This window comes from Balaenoptera musculus, chromosome 20 (genome assembly GCF_009873245.2).
Source record: "Balaenoptera musculus isolate JJ_BM4_2016_0621 chromosome 20, mBalMus1.pri.v3, whole genome shotgun sequence".
NCBI lineage: Eukaryota > Metazoa > Chordata > Mammalia > Artiodactyla > Balaenopteridae > Balaenoptera > Balaenoptera musculus.
Genome location: NC_045804.1, coordinates 49,821,418 through 49,844,815, shown reverse-complemented (window position 1 = coordinate 49,844,815; position 23,398 = coordinate 49,821,418). Strand labels below are relative to the sequence as shown.

At 42.7% G+C, this 23,398-nt stretch overlaps 2 protein-coding genes across 4 annotated transcripts in view; both read right to left on the bottom strand.

Annotated features, from left to right (window-relative positions):
• The window catches only part of ZNF232 (zinc finger protein 232), a 41,810-nt gene extending 22,829 nt beyond the window's left edge, over positions 1 to 18,981 (bottom strand). For 2 of the 3 annotated variants that reach the window (XM_036836259.1, XM_036836257.1), the window contains exons 1-2: positions 18,777 to 18,922; positions 14,053 to 14,122 (exon numbers count right to left, since the gene is read on the bottom strand). The gene's annotated coding sequence lies outside the window, so the exon portion shown is untranslated. Of the gene's footprint in view, positions 1 to 14,052; positions 14,123 to 18,776 lie in introns of all 3 variants that reach the window. The other variant, XR_005017746.1, reaches the window with a different exon arrangement.
• ZNF594 (zinc finger protein 594) lies at positions 4,859 to 7,407 on the bottom strand. The gene is given in 1 exon segment (XM_036836256.1): positions 4,859 to 7,407. A coding segment is annotated over 1 exon segment (1,992 nt). The 3' UTR covers positions 4,859 to 5,415.
• Positions 18,982 to 23,398: the final 4,417 nt, after the last annotated feature.

The window sequence follows — 23,398 nt, the reverse complement described above, 5'->3', positions numbered from 1 at the left end:
TTTACTTCTTCTTTTCCGATTTGGATTCCTTTTATTTCTTTTTCTTCTCTGATTGCTGTGGCTAAAACTTCCAAAACTATGTTGAATAATAGTGGTGAGAGTGGGCAACCTTATCTTGTTCCTGATCTTAGTGGAAATGGTTTCAGTTTTTCACCATTGAGAACGATGTTGGCTGTGGGTTTGTCATATATGGCCTTTATTATGTTGAGGTAAGTTCTCTCTATGCCTACTTTCTGGAGGGTTTTTTATCATAAATGGGTGTTGAACTTTGTCAAAAGCTTTTTCTGCATCTATTGAGATGATCACATGGTTTTTCTCCTTCAATTTGTTAATATGGTTTATCACATTGATTTGCGTATATTGAAGAATCCTTGCATTCCTGGGATAAACCCCACTTGATCATGGTGTATGATCCTTTGAATGTGCTGTTGGATTCTTTTTCCTAGTATTTTGTTGAGGATTTTCGCATCTATGTTCATCAGTGATATTGGCCTGTAGTTTTCTTTTTTTGTGGCATCTTTGTCTGGTTTTGGTATCACGGTGATGCTGGCCTCATAGAATGAGTTTGGGAGTGTTCCTCCTTCTGCTATATTTTGGAAGAGTTTGAGAAGGATAGGTGTTAGCTCTTCTCTAAATATTTGATAGAATTTGCCTGTGAAGCCATGTGGTCCTGGGCTTTTGTTTGTTGGAAGATTTTTAATCCCAGTTTCAATTTCAGTGCTGGTGATTGGTCTGTTTATATTTTCTATTTCTTCCTGGTTCAGTCTCAGAAGGTTGTGCTTTTCTAAGAATTTGTCCATTTCTTCCAGGTTGTCCATTTTATTGGCATATAGTTGCTTGTAGTAATCTCTCATGATCCTTCATATTTCTGCAGGGTCAGTTGTTACTTCTCTTTTTTCATTTCTAATTCTATTGATTTGAGTCTTCTCCCTTTTTTTCTTGATGAGTCTGGCTAATGGTTTATCAATTTTGTTTATCTTCTCAAAGAACCAGCTTTTAGTTTTATTGATCTTTGCTATCGTTTCCTTCATTTCTTTTTCATTTATTTCTGATCTGATCTTTATGATTTCTTTCCTTCTGCTAACTTTGGGGTTTTTTTCTTCTTCTTTCTCTAATTGCTTTAGATGTAAGGTTAGGTTGTTTGAGATGTTTCTTGTTTCTTGAGGTAGGACTGTATTGCTATAAACTTCCCTCTTAGAACTGCTTTTGCTGCATCCCATAGGTTTTGGGTCGTTGTTTTGTCATTTGTTTCTGGGTAGTTTTTGATTTCCTCTTTGATTGCTTCAGTGATCTCTTGGTTATTTAGTAGTGTATTGTTTAGCCTCCATGTGCTTGTATTTTTTACAGACTTTTTCCTGAAATTGATATCTAGTCTCATAGTGTTGTGGTCAGAAAAGATAAGTATCTTTTCAATCATATCAAGTATATGATTTCAATTTTCTTAAATTTACCAAGGCTTGATTTGTGACCCAAGATATGATCTATCCAGGAGAATGTTCCTTGAGCACTTGAGAAGAAAGTATAATCTGCTGTTTTTTGGATGGAATGTCCTATAAATATCAATTAAGTCCATCTTGTTTAATGTATCATTTAAAACTTGTGTTTCCTTATTTATTTTCATTTTGGATGATCTGTCCTTGGTGAAAGTGGGGTGTTAAAGTCCCCTACTATGACTGTGTTACTGTTGATTTCCCCTTTTATAGCTGTTAGCATTTGCCTTATGTATTGAGGTGCTCCTATGTTGGGTGCATAAATATTTACAATTGTTATGTCTTCTTCTTGGATTCCCTTGATAATTATGTAGTGTCCTTCTTTGTCTCTTGTAATACTCTTTACTTTAAAGTCTGTTTTATCTGATATGAGAATTGCTACTCCAGCTTTCTTTTGATTTCCATTTGCATGGAATATCTTTTTCCATCCCCTCACTTTGTCTGTATGTGTCCCTAGGTCTGAAGTGGGTCTCTTGTAGACAGCATATATACGGGTCTTGTTTTTGTATCCATTCAGCCAGTCTATGTCTTTTGGTTGGAGCATTTAATCCATTTACATTTAAGGTAGTTATCGATATATATGTTCTTATTACCATTTTCTTAATTGTTTTGGGTTTGTTATTGTAGGTGTTTTCCTTCTCTTGTGTTTCCTGCCTAGAGTAGTTCCTTTAGCATTTGTTGTAAAGCTGGTTTGGTGGTGCTGAATTCTCTTAGCTTTTGCTTGTCTGTAAAGGTTTTAATTTCTCTGTCGAATCTGAATGAGATCCTTGCTGGGTAATCTTGGTTGTAGGTTTTTCCCTTTCATCACTTTAAATATGTCCTGCCACTCCCTTCTGGCTTGCAGAGTTTCTGCTGAAAGATCAGCTGTTAACCTCATGGGGATTCCTTTGTATGTTAATTGTTGCTTTTCCCTTGCTGCTTTTAATACTTTTTCTTTGTATTTAATTTTTGATAGTTCGATTAATATGTGTCTTGGCGTGTTTCTCCTTGGATTTATCCTGTATGGGACTCTCTGTGCTTCCTGGACTTGATTGACTATTTCCTTACCCATAATAGGGAAGTTTTCAACTATAATCTCTTCAAATATTTTCTTAGTCCCTTTTTTTTTCTCTTCTTCTCCTGGGACCCCTATAAGTCAAATGTTGGTGAGTTTTATGTTGTACCAGAGGTCTTTGAGATTGTCCTCATTTCTTTCATTCTTTTTTCTTTATTCTGCTCTGCATTCGTTATTTCCACTAGTTTATCTTCCAGGTCACTTATCCGTTCTTCTGCCTCAGTTATTCTCCTATTGATTCCTTCTAGAGAATTTTAAATTTCATTTATTGTGTTGTTCATCATTGTTTGTTTGCTCTTTAGTTCTTCTAGGTCCTTGTTAAACGTTTCTTGTATTTTCTCCATTCTATTTCCAAGATTTTGTATCATCTTTACTATCATTACTCTGAATTCTTTTTCAGGTAGACTGCCTATTTCCTCTTCATTTGTTTGGTCTGGTGGGTTTTTACCTTGCTCCTTCATCTGCTGTGTATTTCTCTGTCTTCTCATTTTGCTTAACTTACTGTGTTTGGGGTCTCCGTTTCTCAGGCTGCAGGTTTGTAGTTCCCATTGTTTTTGGTTTCTGCTCCCAGTGGGTAAGGTTGGTTCAGTGGGTTGTGTAGGCTTCCTGGTGGAGGGGACTGGTGCCTGTGTTCTGGTGGATGAGGCTGGATCTTGTCTTTCTGGTGGGCAGGACCACGTCCAGTGGTGTGTTTTGGGGTGTCTGTGAACTTATTATGATTTTAGGCAGCCTCTCTGCTAATGGGTGGGGCTGTGTTCCTGTCTTGCTGGTTGTTTGGCATAGGGTGTCCAGCACTGTAGCTTGCTGGTCGTTGAGTGGAGCTGGGTCTTAGCGTTGAGATGAAGATCTCTGGGACAGCTTTCGCCGTTTGCTATTACGTGGGGGCTGGAGGTCTCTGGTGGACCAATATCCTGAACTTGACTTTCCCACCTCAGAGGCTCAAGCCTGACACCCGGCCAGAGCACCAAGACCCTGTCAGCCACACAACTCAGAAGAAAAGGGAGAAAAAGAAAGAAAGGAAGGAAGGATAAAATAAAGTTATTAAAATAGAAAAAATTATTAAAAATTAAAAAATTAAAAAGTAATAAAAAAAAGAGAAGGAAAGAAGAGAGCAACCAAACCAAAAAACAAATCCACCAATGATAAAAGTGCTAAAAACTATTCTAAAAAAACACAAATCTAAAAACAAAAATGGACAGTCAGAACCCTAGGACAAATGGCAAAAGCAAAGCTATACAGACAAAATCACACAAAGAAGCATACACACACACACTCACAAAAAGAGAAAAAGGAAAAGAATATATATATGTATAAAATAAAAAAAGGAAGAGGGCAACCAAATCAATAAACCTACCAATGATAATAAGCTCTAAATACTAAACTAAGATTAACATAAAACCAGAAACAAATTAGATGCAGAAAGCAAACCCCAAGTCTACAGTTGCTCCCAAAGTCTGCCACCTCAATTTTGGGATGATTTGTTGTCTATTCAGGTATTCCAGAGATGCAGCGTACATCAATTTGATTGTGGAGATTTAATCCGCTGCTCCTGTGGCTGCTGGGAGGGATTTCCCTTTCTCTTCTTTGTTTGCACAGCTCCTGGGGTTCAGCTTTGGATTTGGCCCCACCTCTGTGTGTAGGTCACCTGAGGGCGTCTTTTGGGAAGTCTGAGGTCTTCTGCCAGTGTTCAGTAGGTGTTCTGTAGGAGTTGTTCCACATGTAGATGTAGTTTTGATGTATTTGTGGGGAGGAAGGTGATCTCCACGTCTTACTTCTCTGCCATCTTGAAGGCACCCCCCCACTGATCTCTTTCAGAGTTCTACTTAGACTCTCCAGTTCTCAAATAATTACAAAGGCCTGGTTCAAGATAAAACCACTCTCCTCTAATCACCTGACCTTTCACAGTTGTTGCTTTCTTCTAATTCCCAGCAACTCAGGTCACCTAAATGCTCTTCCCTGGCACTCAGTCAATTCCTATTCCCGACACCCACTGTCCTTTCTTTGCTCTTTCATTTCCTGATACTCCTAATCATCACCATTCTTTCTCTGGGGAATACCTCACTTGGCTCTTGTGTCCTGGCCTTCAGCTCTCCTGTTATCAAGTCATTTCTATTATTTTTTGTTTCTTCTCAATTAATGCGGTGGTCCCCAACCTTCTTGGCACCAGGGACCGGTTTCGTGGAAGACAATTTTTCCACAGATCAGGGGTGGAGGGGGAGGAGGATGGTTCAGGAGGTAATGCGAGCGATGGGGAGCGGCAGATGAAGCTTCAGTTGCTCGCCCGATGCTCACCTCCTGCTGTGCGGTCTGGTTCCTTACAGGCCTCGGCCCAGTACTGTCCACAGCCCAGAGGTTGGGGACCCCTGAATTAATGGATCATTCTAATTAGTATTATCACATATGCATAAGCATATTTTTATAAGGAGATAAAAGGGGAATATGTATAAATATATATCTAAACGGGAAGAACTCATCCCAGAGAAAGATTAATCACTCTAAAGTACCTAAAACAGATTTATACTTGTCACTGGACTAGGTAGTTGAGATTGAAATGGCTCCTTCCATGAAGAATTTAGTTTGGGGGTTGTTGACAAAGTGATTTCTAATGATTTTATTAACAATGGAAGTACCGTAAAACATTCTCAATTAATTTTATCCTGGGGACCATACTCCAGTGTCAACTCTGAGGCAGAAAAAAGGTGATTATGTCCAAGAGCTTTCCCACATTACACTTATATGTTTTCCATCCAGTAGGGCTCTTCTAATGTTTTCCTACCTTCAAAGAGTTTTCAGCAATAAAAACCTTCTATTGTGCAATATGATGTGGTCTCCATCCGGTTTTTCCTATGTTCATTAGGTCTCTGTTACCTATTAGAATAAGTCCTGTTTGTGGACGCTCTTGTGTTCCCCAAGCTCCTTTCCAGTATGAAGTTTCTGATGTTTAAGAAAAGCTGTGTGCCCACTGAAGGCCTTCCCACAGTTGCTACATTCAAAGGGTTTCTCTCCAGTGTGAATTCTCTGGTGACTAACAAGGTGGGAGTTCTGACTGAAGGCCTTCCCACATTCAGGGCATTCATAGGGTTTCTCTCCAGTATGAACACGGTGGTGTTTAATGAGATCTGAGCTGCCCCTGAAAGATTTCCCACATTTATTGCACATATAAGGTTTTTCTCCACTATGAATTCTGTGATGTCTCATAAGGTCTGAGCTCTGATTGAAAGTTTTCCCACATTCTTTACATTCATAGGGTTTCTCTCCTGAATGAGTTACCTGATGTCGGATGAGGTCTGAGCTGCCTCGGAAAGTTCTACCACACTGACTGCACTGATAAGCTTTCACTTCTTGGCAAATTCTCTGCTCTTCTCTAAGCAACTCTTCCTTGCTGAATGTTTTCTCACCTTTCTCAAGTTTCTCTCCAGTATGAAGTCTCTGATGTTTGAGAAAAGCCGTGCGCCAGATGAAGGCTTTTCCGCATTCCTTACATTCATAGGGTTTCTCACCACTGTGGATTCTGTGATGCTGGACGAGGAGTGAACGCTGCCGGAAGGCTTTCCCACATTCATTGCACTGATAGGGCTTCTCTCCAGTGTGAATTTTCTGATGTGTAACAAGGTGCGACCTCTGGCTAAAGGCTTTCCCACATTCACTACATTCATAGGGTTTCTCTCCAGTGTGAGTTATCCAATGCCGAATTAGATCTGAACTTCCCCGGAAAGTTTTTCCACACTCAGTACATTCATAATGTTTTTCTTCCCTGTGAATTTTCTGTTGTTGGATAAGAGCTAAGTCAGAAGTGCAGGCTTTTTCACATTCAAGTTCCTTTACAGTATGTAGTCTCTGATGTTTAAGAAAGGCTGTGCGCCCACTGAAGGATTTCCCACATTTGCGACATTCATGGGGTCTCTCCCCACTGTGGAGTCTCTGGTGTTCTGTGAGGCGTGAACGCTGCCTGAAGGCCTTTTCACAGGTGTTGCACTTGAAGGGTTTCTCTCCAGTATGAATTCTCTGATGTGTGACAAGGTGTGAACTCTGACTGAAGGTTTGTCCACATTCATAACATTCATAGGGTTTCTCTCCAGTGTGAATTCTGTTATGGATAATAAGATCTGAGCTTTGATTGAAGGCCTTCCCGCACTCATTACATACATATGGCTTCCCTCCACTGTGAATTCTCTGGTGCAGGACAAGGTTTGAGCTTCCCTTGAAGGCCTTTCCACACTCTTTACATTCATAGGGATTCTCGTCGTTATGAATTCTCTTATGTCGGACCAGGTTAGATCTCTGATTGAAGTCTTTTCCACATTCATGACATATATAAGGTTTCTTTCCTGTATGAATTCTCTGATGTATAATAAGATTTGAACTTTGATTAAAGTCTTTTCCACATTCACTACATACATATGGTTTCTTTCCTGTATGAATTCTCTGATGTACAATCAGGTTTGAGCTCCGATTGAAAGTTTTTCCACATTCCTTACATTCATAAGTTTTCTTTATATTACCGGTTTTCTGATGTTCAGTTATTTCTGACTTCTGTTTGAAGCTCTGGCCACAGACTTCATATCTGTGGGATCTTTCTCCTGCAGAAAGTATTTTTTCTCTTTCCTTACATCCATGGACTCTCTCTCCTGCAATGGCTTTCTTGGGGATCAGATTCACTTCCCTGATACCTCTCTCTTGGGAAGGGGGATGTCCCACTGCATCCTCTAAGGGGCTTACCCAATACCTCAATAACCTGTCCTCAGGATCACCAGTTTCAACTAACCCACATTCCTGGGAGATCTGTCTTTGGAGTCTTTCTGATACAGCCCTTGCTGAATCTTTTTCTTCAGAAATTTCCATCTTTGTCTTTCAATCTTTCATCTTATTTTTGGTCTCAGAATCTGAAATAATAAGTAGACCATTCTATAATTCCTAAAATACAAATTTTCACCTCTTTCCTACACTGGGAAGTCTCAGAGGGAGGAACAAGGAACTTGGAAGAAGACTCTTCCCTGCTGGAGCTGAGATTCAGACGTTTTTCAGAGGGATTGTGGCTACCACAGGAACACACACCCTATTGGTGGAGAAGAAACTTGCCGGGGTGCAGGCTGGAGCTGGTGTGTGTGGGTGGCCTGCAGGGTGGTGGAAGAATTCACTGGAGGTGGGCAGTCTGGAGCTGGAAGTGGCCTGTTTGATGGAGTAGGAACCTGCTGGGCCCTGAGGCCAGGCCAGAATGGGTTCACAGGAAGCAACTCACTAGGGTGATTGCCACCAGGCCTCCCACAAGTTGATCTGCTGGGAGCCACACCAATAAATAAAATAAAATAGCACACCAGCACCAGGAAAAGAAGTTCCTTCCTTTTCCTATGGCCTTGCATTTCCCTCCAGCATCCTCTATTGACAAAATCTAAATCTTGTACCAGCTGGCAAAGGAGAAATGGTCCATATCCCGTAACTTAAGCAAAGCAAAGAAGGGTAGATTTGGAGTTGAGATATGATAAATTAATAACTGATCCACTAACCATTCCTCCCAATATATCATGACATATTTAAACAAATATGAAACTATGCCTCAGAATAAAAATGCTTGGCTGCCATTTTAATAGAAATCAATTCTCCCTTTCTCAGACCTGGCATTTTTCTTTCTGGTATTCTGGTGGAACTGCCTCCTTTGTATGGCAATTTTGTATCCTCCTGCAACTGGAAGACAGATGAGTTTATTGCTTTTGAGTGTTCATATCATTAAATCCCTGACCTTGCCCAGTCACAAAAACACATTTCTGAGCTCCTTGAGAGAGCCATTTCACCTTGGCCCGGGGGATTGGAACACTCTAGTCAGTAATCTTTTTGCAATGAATAAGAGGCAACACAGCATAGAGATTAAGAGTGTGGATTCTTAACTGACTGTCGGGCAAACTGCCTGGGTTTGAATCCTATCTCCATCACTTACTGACTGTGTGATGTTAGGCAAGTTGCTGCAGCTCTCTGTGCCTGTTTCCTCATCTCTAAAATGGAGATAATAATAGTATTTACCTCATAGAGTTGTTATGAGAATTAAATATCTGTAAAACATTTAGAACCATGCTTGGCATATAGAAAGCACTATGTAAGTGTCAGCTGCTGTTACTATTACTACTATTATCATTAATCATTACCCTTTATGCCCAAGAATTATCATTAAGTAATGTGTCCCTAGCACAAACCTCCATATCTAGGCTGGATTTTATTTATTTAACATTCAAATAAAATACTGGAAAGAATTGGCTTTGTCATAATTTTCCCTTAAAGTGATTTTTTTGGGGGTTTGTTTGATATATAGTGTTCAAAATTTAGAAACAGTTTAAAAGATGGAAAAGGCATTTCTCAAAACCCACTGAAAACAGTTAAAAGAATGACAAATGAGGTGAACTCCATCTTCAAAAAAAAGGTCATGTACAGATGTCTCCCAAAGTATCATATCCTGAAAGGCATGGTCAGTGATCTTCTAATTAGAGTGAAGAGATCTAGAGCCATGGCGTGGAGGCGGGTGACAGAAGCAGGGACTGTCCCATAGAGATCTAGTCTGATATATCAGAGTGGCAGGGGAAGATGCTAAAGAAGAAACAGTGCCGGCAGATCATTTAGGTTGTCTTCCACCTGGTACCTGGCTGAGGAACACTGGCAGCTGTGGAGCAAGATGAAGAAAGGAGATGAATGTGACTGTCAGACTGTGCTATGAAAGTCCAGTGATCTACAGGGCTTTTTCTGTGCCATGTTGATCTCCAAAAGCTGAAGGGAGATAATGCCTGTAGATTTGATGAGAAGGTGTTTGTGGCAGCAGATCTGCCTCTTGCCTCTTTCATAGAGAACCTGCTTCATGCACTGTTGCGTAGTAATCATTCAGGTAACTTTGTGGGATGTGTGCTTGAAAACAGGTGGTTGTTGCTTTAGGAAAGAAAGCAACATGGGTAACAGAGGGATTAGGAGCATACACCCAAGAGGAACAGCAAAGGAATTAATAGGACGCATTCAGCAGAGCTCTCCACTATCTCAAAGAAATTATAGACAAAACCACTGTTTAAATGAAAACTCAAAGAAGACATATAAGAGCTCAAAATAGATTGTAGATTATAAAAGAATAAAAAGAAGTGAGAAGTAATCTGGCAGAGCTGAAGGAAAAAAGTGGAAGGGAAAACTAAATGCATTACGTAGATGAAACTCATCAAAGAAAAAAGAAAAATAATCACTACAGGGACATGATGAGGCCTGGAGAGATGACACAGAATGCAGTGGATATAAATATGATTATAGAGAAAACAAGTTGCTACAGAAAGATATTCAAATATATATATAATTAGTGTTCCTAAAGAAGAGAAAAGAACAAACAGAAGGGGAAAAAAACCATTCAAACATAACAGAAGGAAATGTGGCTGAAATAAAGACTTGAGTCTATTTGGAAGGATACAGTGTAGTCCATAGAAAGTTGATATAGAACAGTCCACACCAAGGCATAGCCTGGTGAAGTAACTAAATTTCAGGAATAAATGAACAAATGAAGATCTGAGGCAGAGGAGCAAGTAATGGGCAAGAGGGAATTTCAGGCTGAGTTTATACTCCTCCATGTTACACTCATGCCAGAGTATAGTAATGCCTGTAAAGTTCTGAAGAGACACAAAGTGTGACTTGATCATTTTTTACTTGGCAAACTGTTCCCTCATATTAAAATAGGCAAACGTTCTCAAGTAGGTAAAACTCAGGGAGTATGACAGGCAGCCCTTTTTGAAAAGAACTGCTGGGCAATGAGATATAGCCAATGAAGAAATGAGTGAAAATAAACATTCAGGACCTCAGAGAACATTGTAAAACAATGGATGAGTAGTGTTGAATCAATTTAAATATGGAACTGACATTAAACAATTGGAAATTATTTTTGTAGAATAGAGGAGGAGAGGTAGTGGGAGTTAAGTATAAATTGTGTTAATTTGCCTATCTGTCATGACAGGGATCAACAGATAGCATCTCAAGTAGAAATACATAATTTTAAAAGAAGATCCAAACCTTTATATGTTTCATGATTGGTCTTTCCCCATAATTTTAGAGGAATAATCTTTCAAAATTACAGAGAAACAGACTTCCCTGCTGGTCCCGTGGTTAAGACTCTGAGCAGTGGTTAAGACTCTGCGCTTCCACTGCAGTGGGCGCGGGTTTGATCCCTGGTTAGGGAACTAAGATCCCGCATGCCACACATAGTGCAGCGAAAAATAAAATAAAATTACAGAGAAACACTTTTTTTTTTTTGGCTGCGCCTCGTGGCATGCAGGATCCTAATTCCCCGACCAGGGATCGAACCTGTGCCCTCTGCAACCCGCGCCTCCTGCACTGGAAGTGCAGAGTCAACTACTGGACTGCCAGGGGAGTTCCCACTTTTTCCATTTTTGATCATAAAAATACTACATGCTCATTATAGGAAAAATCAAGAGTAGAGAAGAGCACAGAGAAGAAACTAAAGATAACCAATATTTTGTTGTATATTCTCCCAGTCTTATTTCTGGGCATAAATTTTTTTCTGATACAAAAATGGGATCACAGTATACATGCCCTTATTGTCCTCTTTGCCCTGCTTGTGATACTGGAGCTGGACCCTGGAAACAGTTCCCTTTTGTTGGCTGGCTTTGTCAATAGAGGGTGCTGGAGGAACACTGTAAGCCACACAAAGAGAAAGGGGTTTCTCTTGGTACTTTTGAGCTGCTTTGTCTTTTGGTGGGGCCCCCAAATCAATATAAGGGAGGCTTGATGGGGTAGACCAACCAGCTCTGGCCTACCCAACCCTCCAGTGAGTTTTTCCACTACCCAGCAGGCCTTTCCTATGGATTACCTCTAGCCTGCCTGCACCCTTCAGTGAATTTCTCTGTCATTTGGCAGGCCATGCTGACAGACATGCCCTCTGACAAATTTCTTTACACCAGCAGGCTATGTTTCTTTGGCAACCACAACCCATCCAAAAAAGTCTGAATTCCTGCTTTGGGTTGGGGGGAGCCCTCTTCTAAATTTGTGGTTCCTTCCTTATTTACTCCTCCTTAGTCCTAGAGGTAAGACGGCTTCCTGCGTTATCTATTTCTATACTCCTTAGAGTTTTCTTTAGATCCTTTTAGTAGTTAGCTACCTTTACCGGTTAAATATTCTTTATATTAAATGTCCCTTGTTTAAACTACTGGTATAGTTTTTGTCTCCTGACTGGATCCTGACTGATACAGGTACATATTATCATTTCATTTTAGATCTAGAACAAAGTGAAGATGATACAAGAAGAATAGGAAGGGGGCTAAGAAAGAGGAAACAAAAATTTGTTTAGAAATAGTGCTAAAAGGACTCCTCTCCGTAAGAATCATTAGGGTCAACCTTTACCACAGGCATAGGTATGGCAAAGTACCCAGTCCTTAGTCCCACACAGCATTCCCTGCAGAGATGAATGGCATTCTCTGCTCAACATTTTCATCCAATTCCATAGGTGAAAGGAATAGGGAGTAATTTAAGGAACTCTTCGCCTCAGAGGATGTCTGGAGAAGGGTACAGTATCTGAAACATAGGCTTGATCAGAGATGAGTCCTCCTCTACAATCCAATCCAGCTGAACTCAGAGCTTCTGGGAAAAGGGCATTGTTATTTCATATCATTCACTGATGTGTTCACCTAACTTACATTAACTAAGCACCCACCATATTCCAGACACTGTACTAGGTACTGGCAATACAAAGGTGAACATCCCTGCCCTCAAGGAACTTACAGTTCAATGAAGGGAGATATATGTGTAAATGGACAAGAAGATAGTGTGGCCAGTGCTGGAATAAGGTGAGCACTGTCCAGTATGGGAGAACCTGAATCAACGAAACATGGTAACTGCAAGTGGGGGAAGAAAGGATTCAAGAATGACTTTCAGTTTTCTGGCTTAGGCAATGGGTGGGATATGGTGCTGTTTATGAAGACAGGGGTCAGAGAAGGAAGAGTAGGTTTGGAGGGTGGGAGAATAGGTCCAAAGATCTGAAGATGAGTCGAGTTTCTCGTCATCTCTTGGTTTCTAACAGGAGCCAAGCTCAGGGAAAGGCAAGGAGTTGTCAACTCCACAGATTAGGCTAGGTGCCCTTCAACAAAGAGCAGAAGCATCTTATCTTGTCTCCAAGAGTCAAAGCCATTGGGAATCCTTAATCCTCCAATTCCACTGAGCTCTTTAAAACCTTTTCTTGTTTTTTGCTTTTCAACTGAAACTCAGAGAATTCGGGGTGCATAGAATCTAAGTTAGAGGACAGAGCCCCTACTCGGTGAGACCAGCTCTGTCTCTTCCTCTAGTATCTCTGCCATGCAGGGATTCCACTGAGTGTGGACCTGAGGCCCAGCATCCTTCTGCGATTCATTCACAGCCACATCCTGCAACATCTTGAATTCCTGAAACAGAAGTTCCTGTTCTGCAACTACCCAATAGGGAGTTGGCAGCAGATACTCCATAGCTTTCCTTTCCTTTTTAAATCTCTACTACTTCCTGCATTCCCTTGGTCTCAGTAGATAATCTTGCCCCTCGCTTTAAAAATATGAGACCACGTGGTAAAAATCACCTCACGTTACTCTCTCTTTGCAATGACTCCTCATCTTTACTGTATTTTGTCTCTTCCATTCTCTAGTATTTATTGCTCTTTAACTGAGCCCCTATGATGGGCCAAGCACCATGCTAGGTGGTTAGAATACAATAATGAGGACAGAGTCCCTGCCCTTGACTAGCGTGTGGTGTTAATTAAATGTGTTAAATGCACAATAAGGGTAAGTGTGGGTGCCGTGGGACCTCATGAGAAGAGCACAACCTGAGGGGGGTGGGATGGATGAGGAAACTTCCTGAAGGAAGCAGCTTCTAAGGTGAGGCCTGAAAGACAATTTGAGATAACTAGACTAAAAGAAGAAGGAAGGGCTTTTCAGATTGAGGCTGAAGCATGTACAAAGGCCAGGAGGTGAGAGAAGCTACGATGTGTTCATGGATGCACAATATGACTGAAGCCCAGAATACAGACAGTAAACGATGAAGCTGGGGAAGCGGCGGTCAAACCATGGAGGGCCGTGTATCCCAGGCTAAGAAGCTTGGCCTTTCTCCTGAAGGCAGTGGGGAACCCCGGAAGAGATTAAAGCAGGAGAATGACACAATTAGATTTATCTTTTTAAAAGACTGCTCTGACAGCTTATGGAGAACAGACTAGAGGGTGCAAGGCTGAAAGCTGGGATATTGCTTAGGAAACTACAGCAGAATCTATGATGGAGACAGTGAGGGCCTCATCACTGACAGTGAGTTACTGGGACTGGAGACATTTTAAAGTATATTAAAGAAGCAAAAACAGGGAGAATCGGTGCTGTCCTGAATGGAAGGTGTGAGGGAAAAGAGAAGGCATTAAGGATGACACCCAAGTTTCTAGCTTGGACAACTGCCTAAGCTGGGTAGTGGGACTAAAAGAGTGGCGGTGAGGGGGAGGAGGTGGTGAATTCCACTTCAGACATGTTATATTTGACGTACCTGTGCGGCATCCAGGAGAAAACTTCTGAGAAGCCAATGAATCAGTGGGTCAGGAACGCAGGAGGAAAATCTAGAATGGACACACAGATTTTGGAATCATCAGCATATAAGTAGTATCTAAAGCAGAAAAGTGACACTGGCGATTACAGCTCGGAGGCAGCTTAGAGTTCTGAACACAACAGGGCTTTGGAAGCAAGCAGAACCAAATTAGAATCCCAGCTTCTTAATCTCCCCCAACTATCATTTCTGCAAATGTAAAGCAGAAATACCACTTACTCCAAAGTGTTATTGTACACATTTTTAAAAACCCACCCCGGGAATTCCCTGGTGGTCCAGTGATTAGCACTCGGCACTTTCACTGCCGTGGCCTGGGTTGGGGAACTAAGATCCGCAAGCCACGCGGCACAGCAAAACAAACACCAACAACAAAAAACAACCCCCCCCCCAAAAAAAAACCCCACCCCAATGTATATAAAGCCACACACCTCTACAGTGTAAGCCTCCCAAGAGTGTAAGCTCTGTGGGGATGGGGGTCTTTGTTTTGTTCAGTGTTGCAACAGTACCTGGACCATAGTGGGTGCTCAATTAAAAATCATTGAAGGGACTTCCCTGGTGGCACAGTGGTTGAGAATCCGCCTGCCAATGCAGGGAACACGGGTTCGAGCCCTGGTCTGGGAAGATCCCACATGCCACAGAGCAAATAAGCCTGTGCGCCACAGCTACTGAGCCTGTGCTCTAGAGCCTGTGAGCCACGGCTGCTGAGCCCATGTGCCACAACTGCTGAAGCCCGTGCACCTGGAGCCCGTGCTCCGCAACGGGAGAGGCCACCGCAATGAGAAGCCCGCGCACCGCAACGAAGAGTAGCCCCTGCTCGCCGCAACTACAGAAAGCCCACGTGCAGCAACGAAGACCCAACGCAGCCAAAAATAAAAAATAAATAGATTCCCAACCCACACTTAAAAAAAAAAAAAAGAATAGTCAATTAAAAAAAAAAATCATTGAATAGGGGCTTTCCTGGTGGCACAGTGGTTAAGAATCTGCCTGCCAGTGCAGGGGACATGGGTTCGAGTCCTGGTGCGGGAAGATCCCACATGCCGCGGAGCAACTAAGCCCGTGAGCCACAACTACTGAAGCCCACGCGCCTAGAGCCCATGCTCCGCAACAAGAGAAGCCACCGCAATGAGAAGCCTGCGCACCGCAACAGAGAGTAGCCCCTGCTCACCGCAACTAGAGAAAGCCTGCGCGTAGCAACAAAGACCCAACTCAGCCATAAGTAAATAAATAAATAAATTTATTTTAAAAAATCATTAAATAAATGAATAGTAGGTTAACTCTCGTCCCTCTTTCCCTTGACTAATCCCTGAAATTCTTTTCTCCCTTGGCTTCCATAATGCATGATACTCCACCCACTCTACTTTTTTTTATTGTCTTTACCCTTTCAGCTTTTCCTTCCTTCTAGTCCTCTCCTTTTATATTCAGTATCTCAATGACCATATCACCTCTGGCTTCAGTGATCACTTTTGTCCAGAATGAATCATAAATCTAAAACTCCTATCCCTCACCTACATTGTAGTCTATATTCACAATGCATCTCCAGTCCAATGTCTTACTGACAGTCAAGAAGAATCAAATGCATGAAAATGAACTCAACATTTTGCTTCTAAATGTATTGCCCCTTCTTACTATCTATTTCTGCCTAAATGACCAGTTTTCACTGAACAAATATTTAACATGAGCCTATAGTGTCCAGGCACTGTTCTAGGCCCTGTGATACTCTGGTGAAGAAGCCCCTAATGGGGCTTGTATTCTAGGGGTTCCTAAGCCAGAAACGCAGTAGTTTTTTTTTTTTAATTAAAAATACTTTATTGCTAAAAAATTCTAACCATCATCTGAGTCTTTAGTTAGTCATTATCTTTTTTCAACAGTAACATCAAAGATCACCAGTCACCATAACAATATAATCATAATGAATAGCTTGAAATATTGCAAGAATTGCCCAAAATGTGACACAGACATGAAGTGAGCAAGTGGGTGTTGGAAAAATGACACTGATAGACATGCTTAACGCAGGCTTGCCGCAAACCTTCAATCTGTAAAAAATGCAATATCCATGAAGCACAATAAAGCAAAACACAATAAATTGAGGTATGTCTGTACTATTGTAGAATTATCTATTTCTCCTTTCAGTTCTGTCAATTTTTGCTTCATATACTTTGCAGTTCTGTTGTTAGATGTGTATACATTTATAAGTCTTACATTTTCTGGTTACTGCCACCTAAAATGTGACCACACACCAGCCACAGTAGCCTGAGGAGCTTGGCTGAAATGCCAATTCTCAAGCACCACCCAGACCTACTGAGTCAGTCTCTGGGGAGGGCCCAGCCAATCTGTGCTTACCCAGCTCACGACTCCAGGTGATTCTCAGCTTGCTACAATCTGAGAAGCACCGCTCTGGGAGGCAAGTCATCTTGGACTCCTCTCTCTCTATCCCTTCTATCCGTACCTACTAACTAACTCTGAAAACTGTTCCAACTCCATCTTAACCCAGAACCTTCTCACCTCATGCTTGGATTCTCGTAAAATCTCTAAACGTTTTCTGGCTCCACATCACTGCTGATAAACACTGTCGGATGAAATAATTTTCTAAAGCACTGATGACACCAATGATCAAAAATCTACCATGACTTTTCTATCACCCATTAAAGGAAATAATAGCTTCTTTTTGACTCACAGAACTGTAATATATCCTAGGGCTGCCATGACAAAATACCACAAACTGGGTGACTTAAAACAACAGGCATTTATTCTCTCACAGTTCTGGAGGTTAGAAGTCTGAAATGAAGGTGTTGGCTGGGTGGCTTCCTTCTGCAGGCTCCTAGGGATAACTGTTCCATGCCTCTCTCCTACCTTCTGGTGACATCTGGCAATCCTTGTGTTCCTTACTTTGTAGATGCAGTACTTCAGCCTCTGCCTCCACCTTCACATGGCATTCTCGCTGTCTCTGTCTCTTCACCTGGCCATCTTCTTATAAGGACACCAGTCATATTGAATTAGGGGCCCATTCTACTCCAGTATGACCTCATCTTACCTAGTTACATCTGCAATGACCCTATTTCCAAATAAGGTCACATTCTGAGGCACTGGGGGCTAAGACCTCAACATATCCTTGTTGGGGGACAAATTCAACCCATAACAATAGCCCCATTCTATGATTCACGAAAGAGCAAACCTATGCTCTCGTATTCTCCCTAAATTCCCATATACTAGGCTTCTTCCCATTCTGTCCCTGTGCCCATGACTCTCCTATTTGTGATGTCCTTCCTACTCTTCTTCATCTACATCAATATCAAATGCAGCAAGAGGCCAGGCAGTTAATCAGAATGGGTGAAGCAAATAAGGTGATAAATGACAACTGATACTTTGCTGCAGTGTCCGGGAGGCAATGATTACTGGGGACTGGGGATCTGCAAATTTTGTACTGAGTCGAAAGGAGGGAGCTGCTACTCAGTTCCTCCTAATTGCACCATGCAGACATGTGTGCCCTATTTGGCCACATCTTCTGATTGTCCAAGAGGTGCTGAAAATCCAGATTTTTGAGTGAGTGGACGTGAAAGAAATTTTCTGATTTTAAAATGTTGGCCACTAATTCAAGTAAAAACAAACAGCATGAGTCAGGAAAATGTGTCTACAGGGAATTCCCTGGCAGTCCAGTGGTTAGTTAGGACTCTGCGCTTTCACTGCAGTGGCGGGGTTCAATCCCTGGTCAGGGAACTAAGATCCCCGGAAGCTGCAGGGAGCGGCCAAAAAAAAAAAAAGTGTCTACAGTCTAATCTGGCCCAGGGGCCATACTTTTACAACCTCTGACTTACACAAATTCCTCCCACTGTTTTAGGCTCACCTTAGTTAGTACCTTCTAACTATTTCAATCCTTTTAATTCATATTCATGTGCATGCATTAGGTGATGCTACACAAGATGGAGTCCCTGCCTAGGGGCCTGGAAGACTTAGATAAACAGACACACAGGGAACCAGGTAGTAAGCGTTTGTGAAATAGACGCCAAACAAGCTAAAAAAAGATGAAAAGCTTAAAGAGGGAGGGAGGGAGTTGGCAATCCTGGAAGGCTTCCCAAAGAAAATAACTTTAGGCGCTACCCCTAAAAGAATATGCAGACGTTTACAAAGAAGAGACCAGCCCAAATCCCTCCCTCCTCCGAACTCCCAACAGTACGAACATTTTAGATCAGGTATTACAACATGTCTGAACCGTACAGTTCATTCCTGTGGTTCAGTCAGTCTAGTCTTCCCAAGGGGTCTGTCAGTTACTCCTGGAGCGTTCTACGCGCCTGACACGGCATTGTGCAAGGAACAGGGTCAATTCATGCCTGGGGTTTGATTCTGGGCCTGGGGGAGATGCGGTTTGCAGTACTCACAGGAGGGAACTGGAACAGACTGGAAAAGGGGGACGCGGCGCGGGGGTGGGGGTGGGGGTAGGGGTGTGTGGTATGTGTGGAGATGGGCGAGGTACGCCGAGACCCAGGAGAGGGCCAAGGGCATAGAAGGTCTGGCCGCGCGCACCCGGCGCCTAAGTCCCGGAGGCCGCAGCCTCTCCCGGTTCGGAGAAATGAGGGGTCAGCGCCCACCTCCGAAGATCTGCTCTCCACCCCGCTTCCCCAGGGGACCCAGGCGCTGGGGCCCCCAGTTCTGCGATCGCAGCGGGGTCTCACCTCCAGGACACCCCTAGCCTCCCGCTCGACCGTGGCCACCTGCACGGCCGCCAGCGATCAGCCCCAGCTCCTCCCTCCGGCGCGGCGCCACCACCCTGGACATCGTGACCGCGGCGGCCGGCCACTTCCGGCGTGCTCCACCAGGCGGCCGTCCTTCGCCCCGACGCCGGACCAGGCTGTGCCCACTAATCCGCGGGCGCGCCCCCAAGCCGCCTCCCACCCGCTCAAGGGTCTTTCCTGCGCAGGTTCGGCGTCGTTCGCTCGGTCTCGCGCGAGCAGAGTCCTGAGGGTCCAGCGCCGTGCAGGTTGGTGCACCTGCAGGCGCCAAGTAACGTATGCGAGGCCACCACCGAGACGCAAGTCCTCCGGGGGGTCCTAGAGTCGCCCACAGCTGGCCTCTGGCCAGTCGGTCTGGGTGGGGGACCCTGTCAGATAACCACGCTTTTGTTCTAATTTTTAATTTTTTTTGTTTCCCTGCGTGCTTTTGTGGTCTCATTCATTGATGCCTTCTGTTTGCAGTGCCCTCTCAAAGGCTTGGTAGTACAGAGATAAACAAGGATAGCGAAATGTTTAAAAGGGCAAGTTCTGAAGTGAGAACATAAAGACACTCAAAGTCAGACAGAATCGCTGACCCACCATTTATGGGCTGTGTGACTTTGGGCAAATTACCTAACCTCTCTGAGTCCAATTTAATGGATTATCCTACTTTTCCTCACTGATTTTTGTTTATTTTAACTTTATCTATTTATTTTTGGCTGCACTGTGTGTTTTTTGCTGCCTGTGGGCTTTCTCTAGTTGCTGGGAGCGGGAGCTACTCTTCCTTGCGGTGCACGGGCTTCTCATTGAGGTGGCTTTGGCTTCTCATTGCGGTGGCTTCTCTTGTTGCAGAGCACAGGCTGTAGGCACGCAGGCTCAGTAGTTGTGGCTCGTAGGCTCTAGAGCGCAGGCTCAGTAGTTGTGGCACAAGGGCTTCTTAACCACCGTGCCACCAGGAGGGCCCTCCTCACTGATTTTTAAATGCTGTTGTTTTTTAAAAAAATATTTATTTATTTATTTATTTATATTTATTTATGGCTGTGTTGGGTCTTCGTTTCTGTGCGAGGGCTTTCTCTAGTTGCGGTAAGTGGGGGCCACTCTTCATCGCGGTGCGCGGGCCTCTCACTATCGCGGCCTCTCTTGTTGCGGAGCACAGGCTCCAGACGCGCAGGCTCAGTAGTCGTGGCTCACGGGCCCAGCTGCTCCGCGGCATGTGGGATCTTCCCAGACCAGGGCTCGAACCCCTGTCCCCTGCATTGGCAGGCAGACTCTCAACCACTGCGCCACCAGGGAAGCCCCTAAATGCTGTTTTTATCATTAACTAAATTCACACATGTCCTTGGTTATGTATTTGAGGTACTTTCTGTCTGCTTATCTGTTTCTCTCTCTCTGCTTTGATAATAAACTGTTATAATTGTGAGCTTTTAAATATGTTTTAAAATCTGGTAGGGGTAGTCCTCTCTTCATTTACTCTTCTTTTTTCAGAAAAAAAACTTATAACCCTGAATGTTTTCTTGTATTTCTTATATTACTTTTAAAAGAACAAAATAGTGTTTTTGTTTTGTTTTAAGAACCAAAATCTGCTTAAGCCAGAAGAATGAAAATGGAGGGGAGAGGGAAGAACAGTAGCTACATTTTTGTTGCGAAATGTAAAGTCGTTGAGAGTGGTTTGCTTTGGCTTTTTAGTCATTTTTTAAAAAAGAACAAAAAAACTGTCTGATCTCATCTGGGTTTAACATGCTGCGCCTGTCAGCAGTGTGAATTCATTATGTGATTCATTTGCTCTACAAATACGTACGGTGTGCTCGCTCTCTGCCAGGCGCTGGTGATTCAATGAATGCTGAGCAAACCCAAGGCTGTCTCATGGAACTTAAGGTCACGAAGAGGAGCTATTTAAACAATCCCATGAATAAATATAAAATGTTAACAGTAGTGAGTGCTGTTCTGGAGAGTACAAAGTGCTCTAAGTGTTTATAAAAGAAGATTTGATGTACACAGGAAGGTCTGTGAAAGCTGCCTGGAATCAGGCTCTCCCTGAAGAGTTAAGCAGATGAAGGACAAGAAAGTAACAGAAACCCACCTCTACTTAAACATATGTGACAGGAAAGTCCAGGGGGTTGACTGGCTTCCACAAAGGCCAGAATTCAAGGATTTAAGCACTGTCATCAGGACTCTTTTCTCTCTCTCCATTTCTTGATTTCGCTTTTCTCTCTGTTAACTTCATAGATTTTTTCCCCCCACATGGAGATATGTTTCAGTGCCCAGGATTGCAGAAGGGCATCTATAGAAATTACAGAAAAAGGACTCTGATTGGTTCTGCTTGGATCACATGTCCAACACTGGATCAATCACTGTATCCAGTAGATAAGGTACTTTGATGGATCAGCTTGGATTACACGTTGGGATAGGGAAAGGGAGCCATGTTACTGCTAGACCCATCGGGGGATGGAAAGAAAAGTCAGTTTCTTGGTTTCTTTTTGTTTTTACCAGAAAAATGAGACAGCTCTTAAGACAGGCAAAGTAGCAGATGTCTACTATGGGAGGCTGCAGGAGAGAGCATTACAGGCAGCAGGAACTATCTGTGTAAGGCCCTGTGGCAGTGTCTGAGAAGCTGGAGGCCAGTGTGAGTGGATGGTGAAAATGAGATGAGCTTGGAAAGATTGGGCCACAGAGTGTCTGGAAAGCCACATGTAGGCTTCTTGGCTTTATCCTAAAGGTAACAGAGACCTATTAAGGGTTCAACAGGGCAGGGTACCTGGGTGTGAGATGGGGGAGCCACCATCCCACTGCACCTGCCTGAAAGACCTGGAGCGGGAACTACCCAGCCCAGCCCAGCCCCTTATGAATTCCTGACCATAGAAACTGCGAGAGAGAATGAGAGGTTGTTGTTGTTTTAAGCCAGTGAATTTGGGGGCGATTTGTTAAGCAGCAATAGATAACCAGAATGTGAAGCATCTGTCACTATCATGTAATCTTCTTTGTATCAATTTTCTTTGCCATATTCTTATACATCAGTGGTGTTGCTTGTGATTCAAGTCATTTCCCCCATCACTTTTATGTACTTTGTGCAATGCTTCTTCTTTTGTTGGAAGATTTGTAACTTTACTTTGTAATAAATTTTCATTGTACAGTATTTTAATTTTATTATACAATGTTTACATCACCTGAGGGACAAGATGTTAACTAGATAGGTGGGACTAGACATGGATATTAAGTCAGGGGGGATTTTTGCAAGGGGACTAATTGGAAGTTGGGTGAATATTTTCCTGTTTTGATGAATTTTCCCTACCCAGATTCATAACTGTGGAGATTTAGATAGGGAGTATTTGAAAAATTAGGACTCCCTGGTAATCATCTTTAGGGCAGGGCTGTTTCGTTGGTGATGAAGGGTAAGAACTCCTGAATCCCTATATTGGAATGATTTTTGGTTGCCTTTGAAATCTTCGTAATTCACCATGACTTCTTTGACATAGTTACTAACGTTCAAGAATCATGGAGATGGAAGACACTCTGAAGATTATAGCCTTCTATCTCTTTTTTTGAGCATAATCAACCTTCCTTCCTCCCTTTCATCTTCTCTCCTTCCCTCCCCACCTTCCTTCCACAATATTTATTGAGATCCCTTATGTGCTAGCCATTGAGGATACAAAAGTGAACAAAAACGGGTATTGAAAAAAAGGCCATGGGACTTCCCTGGTGGCACGGTGGTTAAGAATCTGCCTGCCAATGCAGGGCACACAGGTTCGAGCCCTGGTACGGGAAGATCCCACATGCCATGGAGCAGCTAAGCCCATGCACCACAACTACTGAGTCTGCACTCTAGAGCCCACGAGCCACAACTACTGAAGCCCGGACGCCTAGATCCCGTGCTCCGCAACAAGAGAAGCCACCACAATGAGAAGCCTGCGCGCAAGGAAGAGTAGCCCCCGCTCGCCGCAACTAGAGAAAGCCCCCGCACAGTGACGAAGACCCAACGCAGCCAAAAATAAATAAATAAATTTATTTAAAAAAGAAAAAAAGGCCATGGATGTTTGTGTTTTCTTTATCATGAGCAAACGTTTATTGGGCAGTTACTATGGACTGCTGTTTTTTTTCTGCATGCAGTTTAAAAGAATCTCTCACTATGTAAATCAGAGACCAAGTAAAAGCAAGAAAAGAGGAGAGAAAGGAAAATATCTTTAAGTGAAGACAATAATCTATTAATTTGTTTTAACCATTGATTTTGCTGTTTGGTCTGAGAAATGTTAACAAATTTATCTAAATTATCTTAAGAAAATCCTCCAATGTACGTGCAAATTACAGGGGTAACAAAGAGCTCTATATTAATTATCTCATTTCTAAAAAAATCTTTAATAATTCAATTTTCTGTCTGAATTACAGAATACCTCCAAACAAGATCTGGGCAAAATATTCAGTTATTTTTTTTTCTTAACAGCAAAGACCATTTTGCCCATAACGTGTGGACTTCTTTTTTTTGGGGGGGGGGGGTGTTATTTATTTATTTTTTTTTTTTTTTTTTTATGGCTGTGTTGGGTCTTTGTTTCTGTGCGAGGGCTTTCTCTAGTTGCGGCGAGTGGGGGCCACGC